Source organism: Aquarana catesbeiana, linkage group LG08 (genome assembly GCF_042186555.1).
Source record: "Aquarana catesbeiana isolate 2022-GZ linkage group LG08, ASM4218655v1, whole genome shotgun sequence".
NCBI classification, from domain to species: domain Eukaryota; kingdom Metazoa; phylum Chordata; class Amphibia; order Anura; family Ranidae; genus Aquarana; species Aquarana catesbeiana.
The window spans coordinates 294,365,909-294,377,157 of NC_133331.1; the positions used below are offsets into that span (position 1 = coordinate 294,365,909).

At 48.0% G+C, this 11,249-nt stretch overlaps 3 protein-coding genes across 3 annotated transcripts; 1 reads left to right on the forward strand and 2 right to left on the reverse strand.

The window, feature by feature from the left end:
* Window positions 1-4: 4 nt before the first annotated feature.
* LOC141106810 (uncharacterized) lies at window positions 5-3,183 on the reverse strand. The gene is made up of 6 exons (XM_073597737.1): window positions 2,540-3,183; window positions 1,994-2,106; window positions 934-1,282; window positions 722-819; window positions 436-642; window positions 5-337 (listed from the first exon to the last, which is right to left on the reverse strand). The coding sequence occupies exons 2-6, from the start codon at window positions 2,075-2,077 to the stop codon at window positions 107-109; spliced, it is 969 nt and encodes a 322-aa protein (XP_073453838.1). The 5' UTR covers window positions 2,078-2,106; window positions 2,540-3,183; the 3' UTR covers window positions 5-106.
* LOC141104958 (large ribosomal subunit protein eL43-like) lies at window positions 2,776-3,119 on the forward strand (the record flags this gene model as incomplete). Its single annotated transcript, XM_073594768.1, has 1 exon — window positions 2,776-3,119. A coding segment is annotated over one exon (285 nt), but the record flags the coding sequence as incomplete, so codon positions are not given.
* A 5,650-nt stretch (window positions 3,184-8,833) lies between the features above and the next one.
* LOC141104808 (uncharacterized) lies at window positions 8,834-10,913 on the reverse strand. Its single transcript, XM_073594572.1, has one exon. It carries the CDS (start codon window positions 10,896-10,898, stop codon window positions 9,123-9,125), a length of 1,776 nt encoding a protein of 591 aa, XP_073450673.1. The 5' UTR covers window positions 10,899-10,913; the 3' UTR covers window positions 8,834-9,122.
* Window positions 10,914-11,249: the final 336 nt, after the last annotated feature.

Sequence of the window (11,249 nt, forward strand, 5' to 3'; positions counted from 1 at the left end):
CAGCTTTGTCTCCGAGGATCTTACAATTCCCCCCTCAAGGTAACTAGTAAATGGGTCCTCATGACCTCCACTTGGCTCATTTTTGCAGTTATAGGCTTAGACTGTGTCAGACAGACAGTGAAAATCTTACTTTATAATCTGGACCAATCAGTGAGCAGTATGGGTGGAGGAATGTATTTAGTGTTAATGACCCACCTGTGCTGATCTCTGTAGGAGTGTCCTCCTCTATAAATGTCCCCGTTATTCCATCCTCCTCCATAGACTGCTGATCATCCCTCACATACCTCTCTTCTTCTTCTGATTTAACCTCAACTTTTATATATATCAGATCTTCACCCTAGACCAAAAAAATAAATAAATTATAACATCTTGTACAGAGTTCATTCATCATATCCATGAGTCACTTTTGTGTTCTAGATGCTCCGTCCCACCAACCTTGTAACAGTGAGGGATGGTGTGATCTTCCTGAGTGGAATCCCGGGAATACAGAGGACGGGGACATCTCTCTGGTGGGTTTCCATAATTATGTGGCTCTTTCATATTCTTATGTCCTTCTGAATACTTATTCCTCACACCATACTTTTGATCCTCCTCTATAAACTCTTCTTTAACAACATTAGTATAATCCCCGAGGTTTCCACTCTGAATATATAATAAAACATTAATTGTAACAATCATGCTGTGTATAAATCAAAACTACCAATAATTGTTCCTCATCTACCTGATGATGGTGAGGGATGATGTGATCTTCCTGTGTGGAATCCCGGGAATACAGAGGACGGGGACATCTCTCTGGTGGGTTCCCATTACTGGATCCATCTGTAGGAAACACACACACTGACTGAATACATTGTTTCTATGTGTTTATCAGATGATGGGGGATCTAGGTGGACCCTCCGTACTGCTCTCTCCTTTACAATAAAGTCTCCTCTTACCCGGTGATGTGAGGGGCGGCTGATTGTCCATCATGACGTCCTTGTAGAGATCCTTGTGTCCTTCTAAATACTCCCACTCCTCCATGGAGAAATAGACAGTGACATCCTGACACCTTATAGGAACCTGACACACACAATGATACAGTCACCATCCAGACACATCCCTTGTCTGTTACTGGATAATGTCCCAGAATTCCCAGAATCCTCCTCACCTCTCCTGTCAGCAGCTCCATCATCTTCTTGGTGACTTCTAGAATCTTCTCCATGTTGTGTCTCTCAGGTTTTAGGGAGTCACATGGAGGCACTGTGATGGTCATATGATCACCTGACTTCACAAGAGGAAATCTCTGTATTGGAGAACCAATAGGAATATCATGTTAGAATCCCAGAATCCTCCTCACCTCTCCGGTCAGGTCTGTGTTTTATTAATAGAGATAAGAGTGATGTCATGTGACCTCCCAGAATCCTCCTCACCTCTCCGGTCAGGTCTGTGTTTTATTAATAGAGATAAGAGTGATGTCATGTGATCTCCCAGAATCCTCCTCACCTCTCCGGTCAGGTCTGTGTTTTATTAATAGAGATAAGAGTGATGTCATGTGACCTCCCAGAATCCTCCTCACCTCTCCGGTCAGGTCTGTGTTTTATTAATAGAGATAAGAGTGATGTCATGTGACCTCCCAGAATCCTCCTCACCTCTCCGGTCAGGTCTGTGTTTTATTAATATTGATAAGAGTGATGTCATGTGACCTCCCAGAATCCTCCTCACCTCTCCGGTCAGGTCTGTGTTTTATTAATAGAGATAAGAGTGATGTCATGTGACCTCCCAGAATCCTCCCCACCTCTCCGGTCAGGTCTGTGTTTTATTAATAGAGATAAGAGTGATGTCATGTGACCTCCCAGAATCCTCCTCACCTCTCCGGTCAGGTCTGTGTTTTATTAATAGAGATAAGAGTGATGTCATGTGACCTCCCAGAATCCTCCTCACCTCTCCGGTCAGTTCTGTGTTTTATTAATAGAGATAAGAGTGATGTCATGTGACCTCCCAGAATCCTCCTCACCTCTCCGGTCAGCAGGTAGATGATCTCCAGGGTGAGGTTTAGTATCTTCTCAGTCATGTGACCATGGTTCTCCTCCATCCTCATTTGGGCAGTCAAGTGGACTATACAGGTTTCTGCCTAGACAGATAACTATGATTACCTATGATAAAAGTCATATAATCGGTTAGTATAGACCAGTGATGGTGAACCTTGGCACTCCAGATGTTTTGGAACTGCATTTCCCATGATGTTCAATTACACTGCAGAGTGCATGAGCATCATGGGAAATGTAGTTCCAAAACATTTGAGGTGCCAAGGTTCACCATCACTGGTCTAGACTGATGAGGTGATTGGTGGGAAAGGCGACACATCTCCAAAATGAAGAGAATGTTCCGGCCCCGTAAGTGGGGGAATGTTCTGCCCCTGAAGAGGTTAATCTAGGTTTCCACACTATATATGTGTGTATCATCATCTGCTGGAGATAAAAGATATCACAGTGACTATGGAGGAAGAGGACGGACATGACGGGGGGTTACTGGGTGTAAATAGAAAATAAGATCTTATTACCTCTTCTGGTACCACTTTCAACGATGTCTCCTCTCTACTTCCTCCCGACTCACCTCTCACCCAGAACTTCGTCTGTAGCTGACATCACTTCCTGCCTTCCATAGAGACTTCCTGTCTGGGTAGAAGTGAGATCCCCACCTTGTGGAACTCAGAGGAACTGCAGCCCAGAGAAACGTCTCGTAGTGTCAGCACACTGACAGAAAAATTATAAAATGGCCTTTCCGCTCGGGTCCTAAAGGAAGGTGGCCAAACGCACCAAGAAGGTCGGCATTGTGGGTAAATATGGGACCCGTTATGGTGCTTCCCTAAGGAAGATGGTCAAGAAAATTGAAATCAGCCAACAAGCCAAGTACACCTGCTCCTTCTGTGGCAAGACCAAAATGAAGAGGAAGGCTGTAGGAATCTGGCGCTATGGTTCTTGCATGAAAATTGTAGCCGGAGGAGCCTGGACATACAACACCACCTCAGCCGTCACCGTGAAATCCGCCATCAGAAGACTCAAGGAATTGAAAGACCAATAGATCATCCATCCTTCTGAAGTTCTGCTCCTTGTCTGTTTTTCTTGGACTGTTCTTTATTAAAGGATGTCTTGTAAAATGGAAAAAAAAAAAAAAAACTATAATATGAAAAGCAGCGCTAAAAACGTCATTGGGTTGTAAGCAGCAAAGGAATTTATTTAATAAAAAGGGCATAACAAAGATGGAGTTTGGGCTGCACAAGGAATTATAAGACACAGCCAGCCACAGGTAATCCCTTCACCTTGTCCTGGCCATCAGCAGGGGGATGGTGTCCAAGGTTGAGAAGATAGAACAGAGGAAGATGGTGCTTTGTGTGATGATAACTCACCCTGAACAGAGATTTTTCAGCTTGTGGGACAACAATGTGAGAGCCTACTGATTGAGAACTGAAGCCAAACACCCTATTTAAGTAAAGAAGCAGTGACAAAAGAAGGCTGGATTATCTTCTAATTGTCCATGTTACCTCTGGACTTCCCATCTGCTTGACTCCTGGTTGTGACCTCGGCTCATCTAAGGTCTCTGCTTCTCCTGATGAACCGTGCATGACCCTAGCTTGGCTCCTGACTACTCTGTTGTCTCCATCCTCCTGATCACCATGTACGACCCTGGCTTTGGCTCCTGACTACTGTTGTCTCCATCCTCCTGATCACTGTGTATGACCTTTGGCTCCTCACTATGCAATTATCTCTTCTCTCGCTGACCACCCGTGTATGACTTTGGCCTGGATCCTGACCTCGTCCTCACCATTCCAGTTCCTCCCTACCGGCCAGATCCTGCACCATATTCTATAGCACACTGCCTACTGCTAGACCTGACCTGCTCTACCATAAATGTGCATGGTGTTCCTGCTGACGTCCTCATCCACCAATCGGGCACTTCCTAGAGAAGCCACCAGTGAACCAGTCTGTCGGTACCAAAGCTTCTTTGAGTCTTGCATTCCCAATTATCACCTCTAGGGGCGCTTGAACCATAGCCAAAAGGGAAGCCCTCTCGTCACTTTGGCCTCCAACCAGATAGTCTTGCATTTCCAATTATCACCTCTAGGGGCGCTTGAACCATAGCCAAAAGGGAAGCCCTCTCGTCACTTTGGCCTCCAACCAGATACGTGACAGGAAGTCTACAACCTCTGCTCATGGTGAAAGTTTATTTAGAAGGGAAGAGCAACAAGTAAAAGTAAAGATTAAAACGGAGAGTAATTGACTCACAAGAGAGTCTTCGGCATGAGATCTGAGATCTTGATCAAATGGGAGGCTTTTAATCTCCAGTTCTGGACAGATGCTATGCGGGATCATCCCAGACATTTTACATACTAAATCAGTTACTTAGGAACTTACACAAGCATTGCATCATTGATCACAAGAGACATTCATTTCTGTTATCCTGGAAAACCTTATCAACATGACCCGCTTCCAGATTCCCAAATAGAGAATGTAGAACAAGGAGACCAACAGTCTCAATGCTCCACAATAAGACATTCCATGGATCTGGAGAACAAAAATCATTTCCCCTTTATGAACCTGACCCAACAGACCACCTTCAGGCTTTTGAAGTCCATCACAACTAATTACAAGGGAAGACTTGATTGGCTACTTGGTCTTCTTCTGCCATCACTCTACTTTGTTTCTATAGTTAGAATTTCTACAGTGACTTTGAGCAAGCCAGCAATAAGGATATATATTGATGAGGAAGCCCACAACCTCTGCTCATGGTGAAGGTTTGGAACGTTTATCTAGAAGTAAAGAAGTAAAAGTAAAGATTAGAGAGATTAATACATATGGAGATCTTTGGCCATGGCAGGTGGACCATGGATCTTGGACCATGGAGGCTTTTAAGTTCCAGGCCTGAACAGTTGCCATGTAGGATGGTCCCAAACATTTTACATATTAAATCATTTACTTGGGAATTTGCACATGAAGCATATCATTAATCACAGGAGACATTTATTTCTGTTATCCTGGAACACCTTTTCAACTTGACCCACCTCCAGATTCCCATATACCTCATTTTAGAACAAGGAGACCAACAGTCTCAATGCTCCACAATAAGACATTCCAAGGACACAGAGAACAAGAAATTGTTCCAATAACATCTTTCTGCCCAATCAAGTGAACCGAACATTAGCATATAAGCACTTCGGGGTCTATGTATAAAAAATTACTGTACAGATGTCAATGAATGATCACCGTAATCTGTGTAATATTATTATCTCTTATGATCATCAGCACCATCTAGTGGCCTGTGTTGTTCTGAAGTGCCTCAATTAACCGCTTGCCTACAGGGAACTTTCACCCCCTTCCTGCCCAGGCCAATTCTCATCTTTTAGCGCTGTCACACTTTGAATGACAATTACACGGTCATATAACACTGTACACATGACATTTTTATACATTTTTTTTCACACAGATAGAGCTTTCTTTTGGTGGTATTTAAACACCCCTGGGTTTTTTTTTTTTTTTTTGCTAAAGAAACAAATAAAACCAGAAAAATTTGAACAAAATTTGTTTTTCTTATTGATTGATGGGCACTGATGAGGCTGCATTGATGGGCACTGATGAGGCTGCATTGATGGGCACTGATGAGGCTGCATTGATGGGCACTGAAGAGGCTGCACTGATGAGGCTGCATTGATGGGCACTGATGAGGCTGCATTGATGGACACTGATGAGGCTGCATTGATGGGCACTGATAAGGCTGCATTGATGGGCACTGATGAGGCTGCATCAATGGGCACTGATGAGGCTGCACTGATGAAGCTGCATTGATGAGGCTGCACTGATGAGGCTGCATTGATGGGAACTGATGAGGCTGCATTGATGGGCACTGATGAGGTTGCATTGATGGGCACTGATGAGGCTGCATTGATGTGCACCGATGAGGCTGCATTGATGGGCACCTATGAGGCTGCATTGATAGGCACTGATGAGGCTGCATTGATGGGCACTGATGAGGCTGCATTGATGGGCACTGATGAGGCAGCACTGATGAGGCTGCATTGATAGGCACTAATGAGGCTGCATTGATGGGCACTGGTGAAGCTGCACTGATGAGGCTGCATTGATGGGCACTGATGAGGCTGCATTGATGGGCAGCGATGAGGCGGCACTGATGAGGCTGCATTGAAGGGCACTGATGAGGCTGCATTGATGGGCACTGATGAGGAGGCAGTAATATGCAGCACTGATGAGCACTTATGGGCAATAATAGGCAGCACGGAGAGGTGGCACTGATGAGCAGGCACTGCAAGGCAGCACTGACTGGCACTGCTGATGGGCACAGATTGACATCACCGATGGGCACTGTTGGGGCTGCACTGATGATCAGTGCCCTGATTACCTGTACAGGTCTCCCCTGCGAGGAGATGCCGCTGATTGGCTCTCCTCTCCTCACACTCTGTCAGTGTGAGGAGAGCCGTTAACCGGCATTCTTGTGTTTACAAGCAAACAGCTGTGATTGGACACAGTCGATCACTTGGGTAAAGAGCCGCTTCATCAGATCTTTACTAAGATCAGGCGCGCAAAGTGCAGTGAGACTGGGGCGATGTTGCATGATGTCGCCCCAGAATGAGAGGAAATTCATTTGTCTATACGGAGGGCGGGAGGTAGTTAAAAAACAAAACTACATTATGGCCACCAGATGGAGCTGATGATCATAGAAGATAATCATTTTACAAAAAAAGTGATTATTCGCTGTGCCTTTAAAAATGCGACATCAAGACCTCCGGATTGGTGATTTTTTTTAGACCCCTCAGTGATGTCATTTAATAAGTAGAAAAGGAATAAAAGAAAAGAAATGTAATAATAAAAAAACAGAAGGCAAACGTTTATTAATCAACTTACAAAGAACATAGAGATATTAAGTATAAATAAACCTTTATTGGGCTGCACTTCACACAAGTCACAGTGTGAGATACACACCCCATCAGATCCTGCCCTTCCCCCCCATGACTGCTATGGTAGACGGGGAGCCCTTGGAGGGGTGGTGATCTAACTAAAGTCCCTTTTTCTATCATTTGTCAGCAAAACCCATCCAGCAGGGGGCTCTCTTCAAGGAAACGCAGTTCCGGTTCACAGTACTACCCCTGCACTGAAATGATCAGTCTTGGTATGTAGTCTGATCCCCCCTGGTCTTCATCCACTAGCGCAGGGACTGGCAACATATCGACTGCGGTCTACCTGTCAACCGCGGACAGGTAGACCGCAAACAGGTCTCTACGCCACGGACCCCTATCTTCTCCATACCGGTCGTACCCCCTCCTCTGTCGCTGTCATCAGTGCACGGTGGAGGGCAGGAGGCAGCACAGCTCAGGACGGAGGGCGGGAGGAGGAGCTGGCCAAATTAACTTTTCAAGTTAACCCAATGGTGATTGGCTGCTAGGACCAGGGGCAGTCCTAAGCAACCAATCACCAGCTTGTTAATATGAAAAGTCAATCTGGCAGCTCCCACCCTCCGCCCAGAACCGTGCTGTCTCCAGCTCCCACCCTCCGCCCAGAACCGCGCTGTCTCCAACTCCCACCCTCCGCCCAGAACCGTGCTGCCTCTTGCTCCCACCCTCCGCCCAGAACCGTGCTGCCTCTCGCTCCCACCCACTGCCCAGAACTGTGTTGCCTCTCGCTCCCACCCACAACAAAGCTGCCTCCCGCTCCTACCGTCCGCCCAGAACCATGCTCACCCTTGCTCCCACCCTCCACCCAGAACCATGCTGCCTCCATCTTCCACTCTCTGCCTAGAACTGTGCTGCCTCCTGCTCCCACGCTCCGTCCAGAACCACGCTGCCTATCGCTCCCACCCTCTGCCCAGAACCGTGCTACCTCCCGCTCCCATGCTCCGTCCAGAATTGTGCTGCCTTTCGCTCCCACCCTCTACCTCGAACCGTGCTGCCTCTCGCTCCTACCCGCCGCCCAGAACCGTGCTGCCTCTCACTCCCACCCTCCACCGCGAATCGTGCTGCCTCTCGCTCCCTCTCTCCGCCCTGAACCGTGCTGCCTCTCGCTTCCACACTCTACCCTGAACCATGCTGCCTCTGACTCCCACCCTCCGCCCCCAACCGTGCTGTCTCTTGCTCCCACCTTGAACCGTGCTGCCTCTCGCTCCTACCTGCCGCCCTCGAACCGTGCTGCCTCTTGCTCCCACGCTCTACCCCGAACCGTGCTGCCTCTCGCTCCCACCCTCCTCCCAGAAGTGTGCTGCCTCTCGCTCCCACTCTCTACCCCAAACCGTGCTGCCTCTTGCTCCTACCCGCCGCCCCGAACCGTGCTGCCTCTCGCTCCCACACTCTACCCTGAACCGTGTTGCTTCTCGCTCCCACCCTCCACCCAGAATTGTGCTGCCTCTCGCTCCCACTCTCTACCCCGAACTGTGCTGCCTCTTGCTCCTACCTGCCGCCCCGAACCGTGCTGCCTCTCGCTCCCACCCTCCTCCCCGAACTGTGCTGCCTCTCGCTCCCACTCTACCCTGAACCATGCTGCCTCTGACTCCCACCCTCCGCCCCCAACCGTGCTGTCTCTCGCTCCCACCTCGAACCGTGCTGCCTCTCGCTCCCATGCTCTACCCCGAACCGTGGTGCCTCTCGCTCCCACCCTACGCCCAGAATTGTGCTGCCTCTCGCTCCCACTCTCTACCCCGAACCGTGCTGCCTCTCGCTCCCACCCTATGCCCCGAACCATGCTGCCTCTTGCTCCCACCCTCCCCCCCGAACCGTGCTGCCTCTCGCTCCCACCCTCTGCCCAGAATTGTGCTGCCTCTCGCTCCCACCCTCCGCCCCGGAGTACTCGGTATTGGGGGGGCATGGTATTTAAGGGGATAAACAGGTGTCCAGCAGACAGGTGATTATAAAAGGGTGTGGCATTAATCCCCTCAGTGATGTAATTTAATTGTTGAATAGAAAAGGAATAAAATAAATGAAATGTAATAATAAGAAACCAGAAAGGAAACTTTTATTAATCAACTTACAGAGAACATAAAGATTTTAATTAAAAAATGTATATTTGAACCTTTATTGGGCTACACTTCACACACATCCCAGCATACTGCTCACCCCTCCCCCAGTGTGAGATAATGCGTCTTCTTCAGGTGTGAGATTTTTGATGTCTGACAAGCGTTGATTTCAGCGGATAACATTTCCCGCACTCGGGACAGGAGTACGGCCTCTCCCCCGTGTGAGATTTTTGATGTGTGACAAGTGCTGACTTCCATGCAAAACATTTTCCGCACTCAGGGCAGGAATACAGGTTCTCCCCCGTGTGAGATCTTTGATGTGCGACGAGTTCCGATTTTCGACGATAACATTTCCCGCACTCAGGGCAGGAATATGGCTTGTTGTCCGAGTGGCATATCTGATGTCCATAAAGAGAAGATTTTTCGGAAAAACATTTCCCGCACTCATTACAGGAATACGGCTTCTCCCCGGAGTGGATGCGTAGGTGTCGGACAAGTTCTACTTTCCCTGGAAAACTTTTCCCGCACACTGAGCAGGAATGCAGATTCTCCCCCGTGTGAAATTTTAGATGTCGGACATAAGCTGATTTCCACCCAAAACATTTCCCGCACTCAGGGCAGGAATACAGCTTCTCTTCTGTGTGAGATCTTCTATGTGTGACAAGGGCCGATTTTCGTGGATAACATTTTCCGCACTCGGGGCAGGAATATGGCTTCTTCTCCGAATGGCATCTCTGATGTTCGGAAAGATAAGATTTTTGTGAAAAACTTTTCCCGCACTCAGTACAGGGATACGGCTTCTCCCCGGTGTGGGTTCGTAGATGTCTGACAAGTTCAGATTTCACTGGAAAACATTTCCCGCACTCCGAGCAGGAATGCAGCTTCTCCCCCGTGTGAAATTTTAGATGTCTGACAAGAGCCGACTTCCACCCAAAACATTTCCCGCACTCAGAGCAGGAAATCTGTGTCTCCTCTGTTTGGGAACTTTGATGCGTGACAAGTTCCGATTTTCGTTGATAACATTTCCCGCACTCACGGCAGGAACATGTTTTGTTATCCAAGAGGCATCTCTGATGTTCAGAAAGATACGATTTTTGCGAAAAACATTTCCCGCACGCAGCACAGGAATACGGCTTCTCCCCGGTGTGGGTTCGTTGATGTCTGACAAGTTCTGATTTCCCTGGAAAACATTTCCCGCACTCCAAGCAGGAATGCAGCTTCTCCCCCGTGTGAAATTTTAGATGTCTGACAAGAGCCGACTTCCACCCAAAACATTTCCCGCACTCAGAGCAGGAATACGGCTTCTCATCTGTGTGAGATCTTTTATGCTCAATTAGATGGGATTTGAAACGGAAACGCTTCCCACACCCAGTACAGGAAAACTTCTTATCTGTTGGAAGGACGGCACCGTCCCACACAGTCTGAGGTTCCTCAGGATAAGAGGAATACGATGGTCCGGCACCGTCCCTCACAGTCTGAGGTTCCTCAGGATAAGAGGAATACGATGGTCCGGCACCGTCCCGCAAAGTTTGAGGTTCCTCAGGATAAGAGGAATACGATGGTCCGGCACCGTCCCGCACAGTCTGAGGTTCCTCGGGATAAGAGGAATACGATGGTCCGGCACCGTCCCGCACAGTCTGAGGTTCCTCAGGATAAGAGGAATACGATGGTCCGGCACCGTCCCGCACAGTCTGAGGTTCCTCGGGATAAGAGGAATACGATGGTCCATCTACACTGTGTGGTGCCGGATGGACATTTGAGGTAGTCGGGTTTTCTCCTGGACTATACTGTGTGATGTCCTCATCTTCTACTTTACAGTCTGGAGACAAAGTGAGACAATCCTCTGAGGTTTTCCTCATCTCCCGTCCATCTACTAAAATAGAAATACAAAGATTATTACTAGACATGAGCAGATTGGTTCCCCTAAACCAGGACTCCGCCCACATAAGGCAGCTTTGTCTCTGAGGATCTTACAATTCCCCCCTCAAGGTAACTAGTAAATGGGTCCTCTGATCTCCTACCAGTTCATTTCTTTATTCATGGACCTTAGTCAGAGAGTGAGGAAACAACGAGAACTGTCTTTTATAGGAGTGACAGTGATGAGGGGATTATAGGACGAGTGTCCCCTCCCCCTCTATCACTCATTGCCATCTTCCCAACACAAGAAGTCCTGCACTTCCTTATTTAGTCCATGATTTAGTCATGAATAACAGCGGGGCTGAGCCCCACCAGAGGTCAGAGAGTGAGGATGGGGGGAG